General features: G+C 42.6%; 2 protein-coding genes and 1 pseudogene across 3 annotated transcripts; 1 reads left to right on the plus strand and 2 right to left on the minus strand.

Moving 5' to 3' along the window:
* Positions 1-9,910: 9,910 nt before the first annotated feature.
* Positions 9,911-11,850, minus strand: LOC133886463 (uncharacterized). Its single transcript, XM_062326160.1, has 4 exons — positions 11,684-11,850; positions 10,717-10,907; positions 10,174-10,259; positions 9,911-10,078 (listed from the first exon to the last, which is right to left on the minus strand). Exons 1-4 carry the CDS (start codon positions 11,848-11,850, stop codon positions 9,911-9,913), a joined length of 612 nt encoding a protein of 203 aa, XP_062182144.1.
* On the plus strand, positions 11,737-14,429 carry LOC133887531 (hexose carrier protein HEX6-like). 2 transcript variants are annotated; one of them, XM_062327515.1, is made up of 4 exons: positions 11,737-11,984; positions 12,111-12,436; positions 12,936-13,388; positions 13,458-14,429. In XM_062327515.1, the coding sequence occupies exons 1-4, from the start codon at positions 11,849-11,851 to the stop codon at positions 14,094-14,096; spliced, it is 1,554 nt and encodes a 517-aa protein (XP_062183499.1). In that variant the 5' UTR covers positions 11,737-11,848; the 3' UTR covers positions 14,097-14,429. The 2 variants fall into 2 exon arrangements, with proteins under 2 accessions (XP_062183499.1, XP_062183500.1); XM_062327516.1 differs by having other exon boundaries at positions 12,954-13,388.
* Positions 14,430-14,526: 97 nt separating this feature from the next.
* On the minus strand, positions 14,527-19,930 carry LOC133886465 (probable calcium-transporting ATPase 6, plasma membrane-type; annotated as a pseudogene).
* Positions 19,931-20,672: the final 742 nt, after the last annotated feature.

Raw genomic sequence — 20,672 nt, forward strand, 5'->3', positions numbered from 1 at the left:
TTCTGACATGTCTATATGCCTTTCCTTGTCAATCGGTCAGTTAAAAACTACAAGAATGGTTCAAAGAGAAAGAGATAAAGTCTTGGAGGTCATGAATGTACTCGCACTCGACGTGCGACGTGAATGAGTTTGGGCCCAAGAAGACCTTGTCGCACGCATGGGCCACGCCTTTGTGGCCTTCCCAAACTCCACCGATCCGGCGAGCACATGCAAGCTTTTAGTTTTGTTGCAGCCGCAGTGCGCCTTCAAGTAGTCGATGCTCACCGTGAGACGGCCGCGCAGCTCGTCGTCGGTTACCGCGCTCCGCATCGTGGCGTGGCGGCAACAGCAAGGTGGCTTCGTTGGCGCCATCATTGGCGGCAATGGCATGGTGCCGTGGCCGATACAGTAAGGGCCTCCGCGTCGGCGCGGACCCCGAGGAGCCGCTCCTGCGCGGCGGCGACGCGCGCCTGGGAGCTCGGGACCATGAGCCCCCCGCGGCAGACCCTCGGTAGGGTCGTCCACGGCCAGCGCGCGCGCACTCCGCGAGTGCCTCGCCGGGCCGGCGGGCATAGAGGAGCGCGGATGCGAGCCTGGCAGAGATCTAGGGGCGAGTTCCGCGGCGCGGCGGAGAGGCGGGACCGCCTCGCCCGCCCTCGAGAGCGACGCAAGCGCGTGGCCCAGGACGTGGTGCGCGAGGGGCGACACCGGATGGCGCTCTGCGAGGTGGGCCGTGACGCCGTCGTCGCCGTCCAACCAGGCTCGAATCGCGTGCTCGGCCTCCTTCCTGAAGGTAGCGGTGGAGTCTTCCCAGTCCGCGGGGAGGGGCGGCTTTCTGCTGCGCTTCTTGTTCTAGCGGAGTGGCCGAGACGGTGAAACGCGGCAGCGGTCGCCGCCGCGGGGGAGGAGGCGCGCACGCGGTGCACGACGCGGTGCACGAGGTGCACGACGCAATGCCGAGGAGGAAGGGGAGAAGGCGTTTTTGCGGAGATCACCACGCGCCACGGCGGCGAGAAGAAGCGGCGGAGTCGATTACGAGTCAAGACGGAGGGGACTGCAGAACGTGTGACCAACTCGTCAGAGTTATTAATATTTAGATCTGGACCGTCCTTGCGTTCACTCTCAAAGTCTAATAATTATCACGTTAATTCGAGAAAAAGAAAACATCTGTACTGTCTAAATCTGCCCTTTCACTTTTTCTTTGTTCGATGGTGGATCCAGGTTTTAACGATTTATAAGGTCGCGTAAATTTGGATAAGATAAGAGATGAAAAATTGATTAGGGTTGAGATACGACTCGATTCCAAGTTTATCCTCGTTGGGGACGCCTAACGTGTTTTGGTAAGACTGTATTTTAAACGAATTTGTATCCGTGTATATCTTTAATCATAGTAGCCCCCTCTATATATACTTCATGTAAGTCGCACGGAAGACAATGTCTTATTATAATATCTCTGTGATCGTACATAACTTCGCATATAATTAAGATCGTTGAATGGCACCGTAATTTTTTTCGCAAGATTTTTCAGGTAAATTTTTTTATCTCGTATTCAATTTACTGTGTAATATTTCTAAGCATCAGCGCCAGCCACAAGCCGAGAAACAATTCCGAATCGGTACTGTTCATCATGCGGTACTTTTCATCAAGCGGCAATTTCATCTCGCATTACTGTTCGTCGGTTAGGTTATATATATAGTACCGGACCGGTATTGTTCATCGTACGGCTGTTCATCGCGTCGGCGTCCCATGTTCCGCTGGTCGTCGCGCGTCCGAAAGTTTATTTTATTTTTTTACATGGTTTATATGGAGTATGATATTTTACTGCTTGATCGAGATATAAGATTTTTTTTATGGCCAGTTAAGATGTACGCCTATGTTGATATATGCTGATTTGAATGATGTACTTGATAAGTTTGAGTACAAAGATAAGAACTTATGGATTATTGAGGAGAAAAAGAAAGATAGTAAGGTTTTGTCTCAAATTTATTTTTACCTATAAAATAATATTTTGCAAGAGGTTTTGCAGGAAAAAACCACTGCTGCTTTATGGTTTTAGTTGTAAACAATTTGCATGTTCAAGAATCTGATCAGCAAAATGCATCTAGAGATGAAGTTATTCATACATAAATTACAAGATGGTGGTTCTATGCTTAACCATCTTTCGGACTTCAAAGATATCATTGCTGACCTTCAATCTATGGAGATAAAATATGATTATGAGGACTTAAGTCTTATCCTTTTATGCTCATTACCTAGTTCTTTTATAAACTTCAGAGGTACCATATTATACGGTCATGATACTCTAACTCTGAAAGAAGTTTACAAGGCCTTGTATGCAAAAAAAAAAAAGATGAAATAGATGATGTCTACTGAAAACTCGACTTCTAATTGAGAAGGTATGATTATATGTGGCATGACAAAAGAAAGAAAATCAAATAATGACTATAAGGCAAAGTCCAGAGGCAAGGATAAATTTTACAAATATTACAAGATAAATAATCATAACATATCTGAATGCTACAAGTCGAAAAATAAGGAAAAGAGAAAACGATACATACAAGCCGAAAGGTAATTCTTATTTCAAGTACTCTTGTCATTCCAGGTATGACAAGAATTCTTATTTCAAGTACTCTTGATAGCAAAGGGTATAATATTCTGGTGGAGGTGGAGTTTTAAAGGTATCAAAAGGTTTTCTTGTTATAATGAAAGATAATTTGAAATCTGCTAATTTATATCGTCTATGAGGTACTACAAGTACATGTGATGCTGCTGTAATTTCTAAATCATTGTCTGATTTTATATTACTAATTTTTGGCATATGTATCTTGGGCATATGAATAAACTTGTATGGCAGAATTAAGCAAGAGAGGATTTCTTGATGGATATAGCTCTGACAAGCTGGATTTCTGTGAGCATTGTGTGTTTGGCAAACACAAGAGGGTGAAATTTAATACTTCAATTCATACTATAAAAGGTATTCTTTATTATGTGTATTCTGATTTATAGGGATCGTCTTGTAGTCCTTCATTAGGTGATGCTCGTTATATGCTAACAACTATTGATGATTATTCAAGAAAAGTTTGGCCATATTTCTTGAAAGATAAATTAGAAATATTTTCTAAATTTAAAGAGTGGAAGATTATGGTTGAAAGGTAAACTAAAAAGAAGGTAAAGAAGCTTTGTATTGATAATGAGATGGAATTTTGTTCTGATTTATTTGATTCCTATTGAAAGTCTAAAGGTATTGTTAGGCACTATACCGTTTCTGGTACTCCACAACAAAACAGTGTAGTTGAACATATGATAAGAACTATCATCTCGAAAGCTCGTCGCATGTTGTCTAATGCACGTTTTCATAAGCATTTTTGGCTAAAGTTACTTCCACTGCTTGTCATCTTATTATTCGATCACCCAACATTACTATAGATAAGAAAACTCCAATTAAGATATAATCTAGATCACCTGCTAATTATTCAAACTTAAGAGTTTTATTGTTGTACTGCTTATGCTCATGTTGATAATAGTAAATTAAAGCCTAGAACTGTTAAGTGCATCTTCCTTGTTTATAAATATAGTGTTAAATGTTATAAATTATAGAATCTTATAACATAAAATATGGTGATTAGTAGGAATGTGATCTTTAATGAAACTGCTATGTCTACTAATGCTTATGTTCAGAGTCAGTATAGTTCTAATGTACAAGTGGAGCATTTTATTGATACAGAATATACACCAGATGCTACTGTCCAGGATGCACCTATTGCTGAAAATTCAGTCATTGATCCACTTTCTTCATCCGTTGTGTAGCCTACATAACATTTTATTGCAATTGATAGATCTAGAAGGCAAATTAATCCACCCAAGAGGTTAATTGAAGAATGTAATATTGTTGCTTATACTTTGAGTTGTGTAGAAGAGGTTGAAAGTAATGCAGAACCTTCTAATTATAATAAGGCTACTACTTTTGTTGATTGCAAAAATTGGATGACTACTATACAAGATGAGATATAGTCACTTGAAAAGAATGATACTTGAGATTTAGTTAAATTGCCAAAAGAGAAGAAGCATGTTCGTTGCAAGTGGGTTTTTAAAAGAAAAGAGAGTATTTCTCCTAATGAACCAGCAATGTATAAAGCAAGGTTGGTTGCTAAAGGTTATAGCTAGAATCCAGGTATTGATTATAATGATGTATTCTCCCCTATTGTGAAGCATAGTTCTATTTGCACTTTACTCAGTATTGTTGCTATGCATGATTATGAACTTGAGAAATTAGATATCAAAACTGTATTCTTACATGGGGGAGTTAGATGAAGATATTTATATGGACCAACCTGAAGATGTTGTTATTCCTAGAAAAGAATACATTATTTGTAAATTAAAGAAATCTCTTTATGGTTTGAACCAATCTCCTAGACAATGGTACAAGAGATTTGACTCATTTATGCTCTAATGATTTTAAGCATTCTGATTATGATAGCTGTGTCTATTTGAAGACTATTAATGGTTTAGTTATTTATTTACTTCTCTATGTTGATGATATGTTAATTGCTACAAAAGATAAATCAGAAATAGCTAAAAAATTGAAATCACAATTGAGTAATGAATTTGAGATGAAGGACTTAGGTGCAGCAAAGAAATTTTTTGGCATGGAGATTATTAGAGACAGAAAAGTTGGCAAGTTATATCTTAGTTACCAAGGCTATATTGAGAAGGTCCTTCATTGATTTGATATGCATGATGCAAAACTAGTGATTACTCTATTAGTTGCACATTTCAAATTATCTTCAGCTTTATATCCTAAGTCAGAATATGATATTGAATACATATCTAGAGTTCAATATTCTAGTGCAGTTAGTTCTCTTATGTATATCATGGTTTGTTCTCTTCCTAATTTATCTCATACACTAAGTGTTGTTAGTAGATAGTTAGCTAATCCTGATAAAGAGCAGTGGAAAGTTGTTTAGTGGATTCTTAGATATATGTGTAGTACTTCTAATACTTGTTTGGAGTTTGAAAAATATGGAGATGGACTTATTAATTATGTTGGCTTAGATTATGCTGCTGATTTAAACAAATGGAGATCTCTCACAGGTTATGTTTTCACCATTGGTAATTGTGATGTTAGTTGAAAAGCAAGTTTATAGACTACTATTGCTTTATCAACTACTGAAGCTGAATATATGGTTATTTTTGAAGCATTCAAAGAAGCTATTTGGTTGAAAGGTTTATATACTGAGCTTTGTGGAGATGATTCTTGCACTAATATATTCAATGATAGTCAAAGTGCTATTTGCCTTACACATGATCAGATGTTTCATGAAAGAACAAAGTATATTGATGTGAGATATCATTACATTCGAGGTGTCATTGCTTAAGGTGACATTAAAGTATGCAAGATAAGTACTCGTGATAATCCGATATGATAACAAAGCCAGTTTTTGCTACTAAATTTGAGCTATACTCAAGTTTAGTTGGTGTTACAGTTTAAATCCTAGAGACTTTCAGCACAATGATATTTATTATTGAAGGGAATTGTTTGATGATACATTATTTTCTATAAGACGGAATTCATTTTAAGATGGAGTTTGTTGAGACACGATCCAATTCCAAGTTTATCCTCGTTGGGGACGCCTAACGTGTTTTGGTAGGACTATGTATTTTAAACGGATTTGTCTCCGTATTTATCTCTAATCATGGTAGCTCCCCCATATATATACTTCTTGTAAGCCGCACGTGAAAACAACACCTCATTGTAATTTCTCTATAATTGTACACAACTCCTCGTATAGTGAAGACCGTCGATTGGCACCTGTGTTTTTTTTTTCCCGTAAAGATTTTCCACATAAAATCCATGTCGCATGTTTGATATGTCGTGCAATATTTCTAACAATTAGAATATAAACATGCACATGTACTAAGGACATTATTATGTCTTTACAATACAAAAATAAAAACTTGAACTGCTTTTCTGAAAAGCACACTCAAGGCAAAAATAATGAACAAAGCACTGTATTGTGTCTTTACAAGTGTTGCAGAAAAGTCAGAAAGTCCTGTGCAACACTAACAACTACTCCATTATTATGAATAAGCACCAGAGACATTCAATATTAATAATTTTTTTATTAGTTGCAACTGGCACCACGGTTCAAATGATTTTCAAATCAGAAACCTAGCTTGAAAGACAAATGACTTTAAATTTTGAAACAACACTGTAACAGCCCGGTTTTAGACACGTCAAATTTTTAGAAAAATTATGGCATTTAATAATTTTTTCTTCAATTAATAAATAAAGTTGGAAAAGTATGGAATAATAAATGACAACCAAGAACATTTTCATGAGATGCAAATAATTTTATAAGGTCCCTCATAATCCAATTAGATTAACTAATTTTTTCTAAGAAATTATTAAAGGAATTAAGTATGTTAAGTAGAATCAAAGAAGAAATTAATCAAATGAACAACATAGAAAAGAAAAGGAAATAAGGAAAAAAAATCAATTCGAGTCGAACCCCTTCTTCCTGATCCAAAGCCCACCTTTGGCCTGTCTCGCCTCACTCTCTTTCTCGACCTGTTATCTCTTTCCTCTCTCTTCTAGGATGACCTTCCTTTGGACCGACCCCCTCCCCCCTCCCCCTCTTGGCCCAAATGAGGCGCTGACCGTCGGGCCTCACATGTCATCCCTTACCTTCCGCCGACACTCTCTGTCTCTCTTGCTCGGTTTTGAACCCGACCACTCCCGTCGATTCCGCCAGGGAATCAAAGAAGGGAAGAGACCGTCCAAAGTATGGAAACAAACCCATATTAAGCACCGTGATCAATGACGTGCAATTCATTCACAAAGTTTGGAAACCGACTCAGAGTCTTTGCTTGCTGCCATGGAATCCTTAGCTAGCTCGACTGTGACACCCTACCCCTCGCCCTATAAATTGACCCATACTCCCTCCCCACCTTGGGCCGCTAGAGAGCCCCCGACACTCCCCGAGCTCCATCTCCATTTTATGCCGTCACTACGGTACTGCAGAGGCTCCCAGTGCTCGTATAAGCATCAAGAGTCTCCATCATCATCCAATCAACCTCTGCCGATTGTCGGAGATCACCGACCACCGTAGGGCCAGATCCGAACTTCTCTAGCCACGAGCCACCACGAAAGAAGTCACTGGCAATCCTCATCACGCCAGAGTTAGGCCAAGTGAGCCGTCGGTTGTCCGATCTAGATTCTGTGGTTAAGATTATAAAGTGAGTATCGATTCGAATATTTTAAATCGTAGCGGATCCTTTTAGATCCTATGCCTAGACTGAAGTGTACCGGTTTAGCCTCTTAAACCTAGTCAGCCATCACGTCATCCCTTTTTGCCCACGTGATAGCCCAGCCAACCAACCTAGCCAGTTTTTGTAATTGATTAAATCCCTCTCCTGACGTCACAATTAGATCTGGCTGATGCAATAAAAATGTTTTCTAGTAGTAAAATAATTCCAAAAATCCTTAAATAGGTATTCCAGTAGAAAAATAATTATAGTAATATTGTTAAATACTGAAAATTGTTAAATAATTTCTAGAAAGCTTCATTTAATATTTTCCTTTAGTAAAATAATTCCAAGTAATTCCTATAACTCTTAAAAATCCCATAACGTTCCGGAAAATTTTAAGAAATTCTTGTTCATCTAGTTCCTCATGTCTTAATCTTTTGAGAGGTTATCTTGTCTGTTGTAACTCTGTTCCGATTGATTCTTTCATCAAAATTCAACAAAAACCTTAATCGATTTAATTAAGCTAAGTTTGAGTATTATCTTGTTCTTTTTGGTTCTTAGTGTTTATTTTCCTTGTCCTGTTTATGCAATTAGATGCTGATATCCTGGAGGAAGAGCTAGGAGGATTTCAAGATCAGGATTTCAACAACCCCGCTGAGCTCCAGGAAGGAAAGTTGTCATTGAAACATTTTGTACATATTATTACAAATGTTTGGTCTATAAAATTGCATGCAAATAATTTGTGGGAAACCCAAATTGGGTTATACATTAGGTATTTTCGATTTTCCTTGTTGCCCCGATATTGGTAAAGATTTGGGAATGCTAATTTTTGCTTAGCATGCTTTGGGATATTGGTGATCATATTTATAATTGAAATTGCTAATGGTATTATGCAGCTGTGATAAAATTGGTGGAACAATTTTGTTAGCATCTTGAAACTTTTGGTTTGAACAAGAGGTTGGTGGAAACCGGTGCGGGTTGCACGATTTGGTTAGTGGTAGTCTTCCTCGTATCTTTTAAGGGCCGGTTTATGGAGCGATCATTTCGAGCTTATAGTATAAGCATGAGCCAGGTTATGGGTGCAACTTGGCCATTTAATTAGCAATCCTCTCAGCATTGTATAGGCTAGATGGTGGTACGACATGCTTTTCTGGAACCGTATGACACAAGATGGGGCTTCTAGAGGGGAGGTGAATTTTTTCCACATCGGTGAAACCTCAATGGGCCTATACATGTTGGGAGATCTTTTGTAACGGCCTTGTAGTGTATTGCTAACTGCACATCTCGAAAGTGTGTAAGTGTTGACACACAGGAACAAAATGAAAAAATATGACCCGTGAGTAAAGTGTACAACCTCTACAGAGTGTAAAACTGAGTAATTAGTCGTGCTTGTGGTTAAGAGCGGTGCGAAATCCTGACATGATTAGAATTTGATGGTTAGGCTTGGTTTGATGTCACACCCTGATTTTTACTTTTCGTAAATTTCAAAAAAATTCCAAGATTAGATTATCGGTTGAATAATTAGAATAGGAAAATGCCTATTTTCTAAATTCAAATTCAAATTCAAATAAGGTCATTATTATTTGTTTGAGTGCATTCATGTTGAAATAGGCATGTAGGGTTTATTTGGATTTTATTTGGCTTTGTTTGAGTTTAGTTTTGCTTTGATTTGAATTCAAAAGCATTTAAAAAAAGAAAAATCTAAACCCTCCTCTCGAGCCGCTCCTCCCACCTTTCGGCCCATCTCCCCGTGCCAGCCCACCTACGCCAGCCCGCGTCCCTGCTCCTGCCGCTCTGTTGGGCCGCGCCCTCGCGCCGAACCAGCACAGCCTGTGCCGGAGTCCGTCTTCGTCGAGCAATTGTCTCCCTCCCGGACTCCAGTCGGCATGTTATGATTATATTATGTCTACGCAATTAAATCTACATTGGCGCAAATTTATGGCTCAAAATAATGTGAATTCATTATTTTCTCTCCCTCTCCCTCTCCCTAGAGATCTAGATCTAGAGAGAAAAAATTCTCATTCATGATGAAACCTCCTAAGACTAAAAAACTTTAAATTCTAACTATATTTTTTAAATATAATGCTAGAATCATGTGAATCTATACAATTGAATCAATATTGGCAATAAATTTTAGCTAATTTGATGATCTAAATGGCAAGAACCATGAGCATCTCTAGATCACAACTAAACCCTAATTAAACCTTAAATCTAAATCTAAACTTTAAAAAAATACTAGTTAGGGATGAGATATCCTTACCTTAGATGACTCCTCCAAAGAATTTAAAAACAAAACCTTCTCCCCCCCCCTACTTTTCAAATCCACCGCCACCTTGAACAGTAGAGCTCTCTGTCTGAACGGAGTTACCTGATTGGATGTACTATTTATAGAGCTATTTTCACAAATAGTTCACATAAAGAACCGTCTGAAAAAATTAATTTTCACAGACGGTACACAACTGCACTATCGTAGCCACGTACTTAGACGGTTTGTAAACCGTCTATAAAAATAAAACTGAGATGTGTTAAAAAATAGCTTTATTTTGTACTAGTGAGCTTTTCTGCAATTGCATATCAATTATAAAACACGGCGACGATCGATCCATCGTGCATGCCAATGACACATGCTAGGATTTGTGAAGTGTTTGTTAGACTGAGATCGACGTTGTTGCATGTCAGTATGTCACTGCTTGTCACGCACCTGGGCAGTCGGTTCTTGGCGTGGCGCGCGTGAGCACGGACTCGAACGTGCCGGCCCACGCGTCGCGCTTGGTGAGGAACTCCTTGAGGTTGAAGATCTTTTCACCGTCGCTGGGATGGACGAGTGCTCATACTGCGACGTCGGCTCCCACTGCACGTTGACGGCTTCATTCGCGTCACAAACTCACAACCTGTCGATAGACACGCATGCATGCGCTTGACACGAGAGATGAACGGACGTCGTACCTGTTCCCGGTTCGATCCACGGGGAGATGAAGAGCGCCGGGACGCGGACGCCGAGGCGGTCGAAGGCGAAGCTGACAGATGTAGCGCTGTGACAGAGTCAGGATTTAAAGAATAGGTATTCGAAGTTATTAAAAAGATGTTTAACTCTAATGTAAACACTGATCGATGCATCGCGCGATAGCGCCAAAGAAATTTTTTCGTAAACCATAGCTTTTAGCACAAGAAATGACTTTTATTAAATCTAGTATAATATACTATACGATGGATGCGCGCTAGTGCAATTTTCATACCCACTGATTATCCAATATTTAACAAAAGATAGGTGAAACACACTATATTAATACATATGGAATATTTACATTTTGATCTAGGTTACCAAGCCAAGACAAGAGTTAGAACATCAAATTAACATGAACAATTTGCTAAGGTCGACCATGACTCTTACACTATTTTCTAAACCATCAGAATAACATCAAAAGAAGTGAGACATGGAGTTATTTGCTTTCAGAAAAAGAAATAGAGGATTATAAATTGAGAACTTACCGTGCCAATGTAGAATTGGGGAATAGCATAATTGATATGGGGATGGGGCGGTGCCGAACTTCCGGTGTTCGGTGATGAGACGCCACTCCAGAGCACCGGCTTGGGCAGTGGGCGCGCTGCGCATGACCGGCCTACCTGCTCTCAACTTTGATCTTTCAAGTCTTAAGGTAGCGCTTGATTGGATTAATAGGCTGACAAAGTGAGAAGATGGAAATGGGATTACGAATGATGGAGTGGTCTCAGTGGGGAAATTGGGCATGGGGTGGGCCCTTCCCGTGCTGGAGGATTTTTCTCATCTATTAGCACTTGAAACTGAAATTAAACATATGAAAACACTTGGCAGCTACCATCTATATCAAATGCATACTGTATGTATCAAATATGTTTCCCAAAATAATGGATATTCAACTGAATACCCTTGAATCATGCTAGATCCACCCCTGGATGCAAGTTTTGTTTTTTTTTTCCGACCCAAAACCCACTACTTACATTTCCATCTAATGGCTAGTTTATTCTTGCTAGTCAATCAAGAGCCCTATGAACCATATTGATGACCCAAACTACCCATTGGATTACTCATTTGCATCCCTAGATATTATACATCTTTATAGTGCACTACAAGTGTTCTCCATGTTTATTGGGAAATTATATAAGCCTATCTTGTGAGATATTGTACAAGAAATTAAGCAAAAAAATTGCAAATAATTTAAGTAGTGGACAAGAAATAACCTGTCAGTATTCAGATATTTTTAAAGTGAACTACAACCGCATGAACATGCTTAATTGGTGAATGATAGATATCTTCATATAGTATACACAAATAGGATATTAGGAATTCATAAATTTGAATAAAGCTGATCAGATAGAATATCTCACGGCAAAATAAAGCAAAAGTTATGAGGTGCACAGTAGTACACTCTTGCAACTAATAGGCCAAGCATCGCTATGGAGTGTGGAAGATTCGTACCAAGATGTATAAACAGACAAATCGCCGACGGCCAGCAGCAGGCAAAGCTCCAAACAAGAGCACATCAAGCTTGACTGGAATGGCAACAGCAGCCAGCTAGTCAACAGAAGAGCACGGCCGGGCACCAAGGTCATTGTCCGGCCGTGCTCACCTTGAGCTGTGACCATGGCCGTCAGTTCCATTGATGCCGCCGGCAGCAAGGGCCGGCGGTATGGCGGGAGAATCACCATGTTCGTGGCGCTCTCCTGCGTCACGGCGGCCATGGGCGGCGCCATCTTCGGCTACGACCTCGGAACCTCAGGTAATACCATGCTCCACGTATGACCATGTCATAGAAACAAAATAATTACAAATTTGGCTAGGACAACTGATAATTTCTTCAAATTCTTTTGGGTTTAGAATGGCTGATTAGAAAGTTCTTGCACAGGCGGCGTGTCGTCCATGGGGTCATTCCTCAAGGAGTTCTTCCCGGACGTGTACCGGCGGATGAAGGGCGACGTGCGCGTCAGCAACTATTGCAAGTTCGACAGCCAGCTGCTGACACTCTTCACCTCCTCGCTCTACATCTCCGGCCTGCTCACCGCGACGCTCCTCTCGTCTTGGTTCACGGCCAGGCACGGTCGCCGGCCGTCCATGATCATCGGCGGTGTGGCGTTCCTCGCTGGAGCGGCGGTCAGCGGCGCAGCCGTGGATGTCTACATGGCCATCCTGGGCAGGGCGCTGCTCGGCGTTGGTCTTGGGTTCGCCAATCAGGTCAGAACCGTGGAAAACATTTTATGTGAAATTTCACTGAAATTCGGTCCAAATTTCAATTTCGTCCAAATTTAAATAAAATTCGTCCAACAATTCAAACCCTGTTAGAATCACTTCAACGAAGTTTGGTATTACCCAATTTTATTCATTTTGATGCCCACAGAGAAAATTTCAAACCAAAACAGTTTTCCCTCGTTAGGGATTTAATTTTGTTTTACAATTTTTTTCGTTTACTGAGGAAAAGACCAAAATTTGTGAAATTTTGATCATATTTTTTCCTTTGCTTTGTGGGTCCCACACGTTAATGAAAGAAAATTTCGAAATTAAATATTTCGTTCCCTCTAAAATTCTGGAAATTTCAGCGAAATTTTAATCCCATGTTAGAAGTCGCGAAAAAAATTCTAGGAAGTTCATGAAAATTGTTGTGCAAAAATTATTTTAAATTTCAATCAGCCAAACAAGTCGAAGTCAAGTATCTTACCAACATTTAAAAAAAAAGCTGAAACAAAATTTGCAGGCAGTTCTTTTGTACCTGTCTGAAATGGCTCCTGCACGATATCGTGGAGCATTCAGCAACGGCTTCCAACTCACCCTATGTCTTGGCTCTCTCGCCGCGAACGTCATCAACTTTGGTGCGGACAAGATCACCGGAGGCTGGGGCTGGAGGCTCTCGCTGGGCCTCGCCGGGGTCCCCGCCGCGTTCTTCACCCTCGGCGCCATCTTTCTGCCGGAGACGCCGAACAGCCTCGTGCAACAAGGCTTGGACCGTCACAAAGTCAAAGCACTGCTGCAGAAGATCAGAGGCACGGACGCCGTCGACGACGAGCTGGATGACATCGTCGCGGCGAACAGCGTGGCGCAGGGCGGCGGCAACGGCCTGTGGCTGATCGTTTCGCAGCGAAGATACCGGCCGCAGCTTGTAATCGCTGTCCTGATGCCGGCGTTCACGCAGGTGAGGTCGCTGAAGCAGCTATCTTTGTTGCGAACGTGATGACTGAAGCAGCCATGCTTTCTGTCGCAGCTTAGCGGGATCAATGCCATCGGGTTCTACGCGCCGGTGCTGCTGCGCACGGTCGGCATGGGCGAGAGCGCGTCCCTGCTGTCCACCGTCGTGACGGTCCTCATCTACACGGCGTCGACGATAGTATTCATGTTCGTCATCGACCGGTTCGGCCGGCGAACGCTCCTCATCGCCGGCAGCCTCCAGATGCTCGTCTCCGAGTTGCTGATCGGCACCATCATGGCGGCCAAGCTCGGGGACGAGGGCGGGATGGGCCACGCCTACGCGGCGGCCCTGTTCGTCCTCCTCGGCGTGTACGTGGCCGGGTACAGCTGGTCGTGGGGACCCATGACGTGGCTGGTGCCCACCGAGGTGTTCCCGCTGGAGATCCGGTCGGCGGGGCAGAGCATCACGGTGGCGTCGGGGTTCGCGTTCACCATCTTCGTCGCGCAGGGGTTCCTCGCCATGCTGTGCCGGATGAAGGCATGGCTGTTCTTCTTCTTCGCCGGGTGGATCCTGGCGATGACGGCTTTCGTGTACCTCTTCTTGCCGGAGACGAAGGGGCTGCCCATCGAGCAGATCGGGAAGGTGTGGAGGGAGCACTGGTTCTGGAGGAGGGTTGTGGAGGTGGATCAACTGCATGCCAGTGACAAGCTGTGAAACAGCTTCTCAGACGTGTGTTCTTTCAGACAAAAACATTCAGCATGATATCTTGCCGTGAAGATCTCTGACCGAGACGTACAGCCACTGCAAAATATCTCTCTTGTTAGTTCCTGTTTGTTTCAGCTAAGTATTATAAAAAGCAGTTTATAGTATGTAGATGGTAAAAAGTTGGATTATAAAAAACTGAAGATTAAAAAGTTAATAGATGTTTAGTAATTTAGATTCAAGGAAGGTTAGATTGCTGCTTTTAGATGTTAAAAGTTTGTAATACCCTCAACTGTTTTGGGTGCTCGAAACTGAAAGTCCGATGAGTATTTTGGTCTTTTCGCATTTCAGCGGCAACGGGTGGGAGATGGATCATTGGATTATTAGAATCTGAATGTCAGATTGCTACAATTTAATTCCACAAGCTGCCTGTTTGTTTGAGTTAAAAATTATAAAAACCACAATCCATAATCTCTAGCTCAAACAAAGAAAGCCTTAATGCATCATTTGCTGACCAATTTAACAATCCAACACGCATTCCCTTGTCAACCAGGAACCTCACTAGAAGTACTAGAAATGTGAGAACAGCAAACACCAACCCGATCGGTTCTATGGTTGTGGCCACACCGTATCCGGGGATCTTCATTAAGATTATCCGTGATTTTGCCCCACTCAGTACGCATACCAACGGCAGTAACAAGCATCTTGGCTGTTCCATCTACCACTTTACTCCCAGCATTAAGAAAGGGCTTTTCTTCGGAAACATGAAGCGGTTCACTCTCACCTGACAGGCTAGATTCATCTACGACTAAGCAGTAGCCAGAGATGAACAAGCCATCTGCAGGAACAACATCACCTATTGAAAGATGCAAGATGTCACCCACAACCAAATCATGAATCAGAACCTCCGATCCTTGGTTTTCCTATCTCTGCTAGTGACTAGGACATATATCTTCTGCTTCTCACGGTCCAGTTCCATGAACTTCCGTGACTGCTTGTAATCACTGGATGCAGTAACCAGTACCACCAACAAAATGCTGAGTATTATGCCAAGGCCATCATAGATACCTAAGAACAATCAGTGTCAAGTCATGCAGTGCATCCCAGACAAACATCCAGAAGCTTCTAGAGGCTTCTCAGCATGCTTGTTAGTGCCATACAGTTTCTGCCTGGTTGTTATTTCAGCTTCCTTGACACCATCCTCCAACGAGGCTTTGATTTTCCTAGATATTCCACTCATTCTGCCATGCGTCTTGAAGATAGTAGAATCTTAACAAATGCCAGTAATTGCTGCCAGTTCATCTGGACTGATACAAAATCCTTCTTCGATAAGCTCATGGGATAGGTGGTGTCGTCTTACACCTGCATAGTTAAGTGATCAAGGTGAAATGCCACAGGAAAGTGATGATAATAAGAGCAACAAACCAGATAGAATTAGTTGATGAGACCACACCATCGATAAATTGAAGCGCTGCCTTATGCACATTAATTACAACCTGAACTTTTCCCTGGGTAAGAAAAGCAAAGCATCTCAAAGGTAAAGAAATAAATCTTGGAACGATCCCGTTATCGAGCAAAAAATAACTGAGCAGAGTCTTTTGCAATTCGAGTTCAGTAATCAATTGCCCCTTCCCATAATCATTCAGAAGATGTGCCTTTGTATGGTGACACCCTCTGGTAAGTTAAATATGGATAGTTCAGGTGGTGGCCTAGTAGTGGCTCATCTCATGCAGTCCAATACTTATGCCACTTGAACTATAATTTTTTTATGATACAGGTTGAGGCAATGCAATAGAATTCTTTCCAATGTGTGAACTATGAACACATCATGTGTACAATCTTTGAGATATGAAAAATGATTCAGGGCTGGAAGGAAAAATTATTATCAAGGGCGGGAAAGAAGATTCTTATTAAAGCAGTGGCACAGGTTATTCCTACATATGCTATGGCATGTTTTGATCTAAGGATCTTTGTGACCAAATAAGTTCTATGATCTGCAGATATTGGTGGAGTCAGCAAGATAAGGATCATTCATTGGTTGAGTTGGGAGAAGCTTACTCAACCAAAATGTAATGGTGGGCCTGGCTTTCGTGATATATATGCTTTCAATATTGCAATGTTAGCCAAACAAGGTTGGCAGATTTTACAAGAACCGGAATATTTATGTGATCAGATTTTGAGAGCAAAATATTTCCCAGGGGGTGATGTTATGCGGGCTGAACCTATGCATGGTATGTCATATACATGGAGAAGCATCCTAAAAGGGATTAAATTGTTGAATGATGGAATAATACGGAGGATAGGAGATGGACAATGTGTGCGTATATGGGAGGATCAGTGATTGCTGAGGAATTGGACAAGAAGGTCAATTACGCCTAGGGGATCTGATCTCATCACAAGGGTTGTTGAACTCATTGATCCAGGAACGGGCTCCTGGGATGAGGAACTAGTACGACAAACTTTCTGGCCTGAAGATGTTGAGTTGATTCTGACACTGCCAACACATGATGAACTGCAAGATACACCAGCATGGCACTTTGATACAATGGGGCTATTCTCAGTTAGATCGGCATACAAGGTACAATGGGATCGATGGAGAAGAAATAGGCGAGCTGGTGATGCTTCGACAGCAAACAAACAATTTTTTTTTAAGGAAAAAAAGACAAATTTTGGATGAAGAACAATGGAGGAAGATATGGGGAGTCAAATTTCCAAATGAGATAAAGCATTTTCTTTGGCGTGTGGCTCATAATACACTAGCTCTTCGGGTTGTGTTGACTAAGAGGAAGATGAAGATTGATAATACATGTCCTATGTGTCATCAGTGTATCAAAGATGGAGCTCATTTGTTTTTTTAAGTGCAAACATGTGAAAGCAGTTTGGTTTGCCTTGCAACTTGAAGAAATATGCTACTAACTCCAGGCGTATCAATATGTACAATAGGTAATTAAAGATATTATGGATCGGCAAGAGGAAACTAAGCAACTAATTATTCTTTGCATGTGGATATGGTGGACTGAGAGGAATAAGGTTAGAGAAGGTGAGCGAAGAAGAGTAGCTGATGAGCTAGTGTATATTATTAGGAGACAAGTTGTGGAGTTTACGAAAGTTTACAATGCAGCTAATGTGGCTATACCAAGATCACCTAGGAGTTGGTCGTTGCCAAGGGAGAGTGTTCTAAAAATCAATTCTAAGGGTGCATTCCGGGAGGTGGATCGATCCGGTGGATGTGGCTATGTCATTAGGGACAGTACGAGTGATGTGATTAAAGGTTAACGCTGGTGCTGGCAGTCTTCCGCACATACATGACTCGTTTCATGCAGAAGCTCTTGCACTTGCATGCTTGTTATAGATATGTGCCGCTGTGGAGAGAGATATGGGCCATGTTGAGGTAGAAACATATGCAACTATGTTTAAGCTAGCGTTGGAGAATAATGCGTTTGATTTATCTCTTGCTCAATCGATTATTTTGGAGATCAAGTCTTTGTTAGAGATGCATTTTATACATGTTTCAATTTTGCATTGCCCTAGAGAGTGTAATAAGATGGCGCATGCTCTGGCAGTGCATGTATGTAATCGTGATGTGGGTATCTAGATGTAGATGGTATCTAGGACTGTGTTCGGTTTTTAGTGGCGAGCAATTTGGCTTCGTCCACGGGTTAATGGAATGATACTATTCTGTTCCAAAAAAAACACACATACATCATGTGCTCATATCAAGTGACCATTAGTTTCCCTGAAATAACATGTGACCCTTCATTGGAAATTTTCCTCTAGAAGTGGTCGTGCCGAGTCGTCTAAGACCACATGTCACATGTGAACCTTAGACCAAAATAGGCATGCAGAAAAGAAGAGTATTGAATACTTAGGCCTGTTTGTTTCAGCTAGAGGATTGTGAAAAACAGCTTATAGATTGTAGATTGTAAAACGCTAGATTGTTAAAAACTGAGGGTCAAAAAGTTGATAGCTATTTTGCAACTTGGATTGTAGAGGGGTTGAATTGTTGCTTTTAGATGTTAAAAGTCTGCAATGCCCTCTCTGCTCTCTTTCTCCTCCAATTTTTCTCCCCACCTGATGCTATCAATCTCTCTGCTCTCTTTCTCCTCCATTTTTTCTCCCCACAGCTATGCAGCAACCCACACCGGCCAACCACAACCTGGCGCCCTCCATCTTATCTCCTCCCCTCAGCTCCTGTTCTCTTCTTTTTTTCTCTCTCGGCTGCAAGGAGCAGCAACTACTCCTTTCTTCCTCCTTGCTCCTCTCGGCCAAGCGCAAAACAGCAAAGTAGCTCACGCGTGCCTCTCTCGTCGAACGTGCTGGCAGTTCGGGACGAGGCGGGCGCAGCCGTTGTAGAGCCTGAAGGAGTTGCGGCACTCGTCGGCCTCGGTGGCCACGGAGAGGAACGTGACTCCGGGGACTGTCTCCCACATCTGGCGACAAGGTGGGGAGGGCAACGCTGCAGGCGACACTGACCGATGGTGGTCGCACAGGGGCGGTGGTGACACGGCTGCACAGGAGCGGTGGCAGCACGATGGGAGAGGTGGGGCGACGCGATGGGGAGGCGCGACACGGTGGCGTGGGCGATGGCGACCAGCAACAGCGGGCCGGCGGGGAGGCGACTGGGGGCGATGGAAATCAACAGTGAGGCATCAATGTCGAAAGAGCTGCGAGGCGGCTCAATGGGCAATGGTAGGGGCGAGTAATTTTTATGAATAATCTGTGAAAAAGCTGGAGGAGATCGAATTGTTGGATTACCACAATCCAACAAGCGAATTGTTATAATCTGTGGTAAGAAGTTGTCTGTTTGTTTCAATTTGGGATTGTAAAGCTAGAATCTATAATCCCAAGCTAAAATAAACAGAGTCTTAGCCATGCAAGGGATGCCTCAGGAATCTAAGCCCCCATCCCACAAGACAGTACAGACGGGAGGAGACATCCGACATTATCACATTGACATGGCCTGATGGGAATTCGACTTGAGGTTGAGACATGTCAAGGTCATGGCCGCCAATAGGAAGCACGAGTAGTGGCCGATGGAGGCAGACGCACACATCCACATCACAAGACTAATCCGGAGGAAGTTTTCGAGCAATTTCACAAAGCCCAAATGCACCACTTGAATGGTGCGATTCAAATCCCCTTGCTCGCACGTAAGTAATTTATCAACGGTTCGACGAAAGCGACGTACGATACGAGTTGTGCGGCTGCACCAGCGCAGGTATCGATCTCAACAGGAACGTGGCGGTGGGGGAAGGGGGGAATGGTGGGGGCCGTGTGCCAGGATCTTGCGACGTTGGGCGTCGTCGAGGGAGTCGAGGCCGGAGAACATGCGGAAGCGGCGGTGGCGGTTGTGGACAACGAGGATGACGACGCGGCGCCAGCAGAGGCAGGCCTCACCAGGCGGTGTCAAGACCGCAAGGCGATCGGACAAGCAATCGAACAGAATCGAGAGAATTCGCAGCAAGTTTGAGAGAAAGGGGGAAATTGGGGAAGAACCCTACTGTTCACCATGAATATACTGTTCTGTTACAGGTTTACACAAAATGGAATAGTCCTTAGAAGCCTTCCCCGGCTGGGTTATAACCTTCCCAGTCCGGTTACAGCTCACCGGGAATCAGCAAAGCAAAAGTAACCAAGAGTACTCAGTTGCTAACTGAAGATTAACCGGCAATAAACTACTGTTTACCGAACGAAAACACCCGTTTAACTGTCTCCTCCCGCGTAAATGAGCTGAGAGCAGCAGCAGCCGTCCGATGCGCGCGAAGCATGACAGGCAGGTTCTTGGTGGGGATGTCGAAGTGCTCGTTGAGGTAGCTGTCGATGCTCCAGCTCCTGCCCGCCTCCATGCTGCTGCCTCTGCTCTCGCCCTCTCGCGCTCGTCGTCTCCGGCCCGCTGCAGTGCGTTCACCGCTCGTTTTCGTCAAGGCGTGTTCAGAAGCCCGGGAGGGAATATATATACGGACAGAGGAAAATGATAGAGAACACCCCGCTTGCCATGCCCCGGAAAAGTTTCAAATATGGTTATGAATGGTGAATGACAAACATTTGAAATTTTCTATGAAGCGTTGGATTCCAATAGTCCAAGTAAAATGTTGTATAATAGTGGAAAAATGCAATACAAATAAATCATAACGTGGCAGAGCAAGCCTTCAATGGTTCATATGTGCATGAGACGTGCCTTCCCAGAAGGGAAAAGAAAAGAAAGAGCATGACACATGAATGTTTACCTACTGTAAGTACGTTTTAGCGTTAGTAACACCTGTACGTCAGTTGACAGTTCAGATTAATGACCAGATGTTCACAGTGGCACAGGGCATCCTCACATGGATTATGTAACAACAAAAAAACAGATCGCCTGTCACATGGTGTAGCAGTAGAGCAATTAAAATTTACGAAATTGGTGACAAGAGAATGCTGATGGCAATGAAATTTCCAGACGCTTTCGGGGGTACGAACATACAGCTCATATACGTGGCTGCCTCCATCAGCTGGTCTATTTTTTTTTAGCTTTAGCACGTCGAATGGCGCCAATAAAGTCAATAACGGTACCAAAAGAGAACCGACACTCCTTTCTTCGCAAAAAAGAAA

Source organism: Phragmites australis, chromosome 12 (genome assembly GCF_958298935.1).
Source record: "Phragmites australis chromosome 12, lpPhrAust1.1, whole genome shotgun sequence".
NCBI lineage: Eukaryota > Viridiplantae > Streptophyta > Magnoliopsida > Poales > Poaceae > Phragmites > Phragmites australis.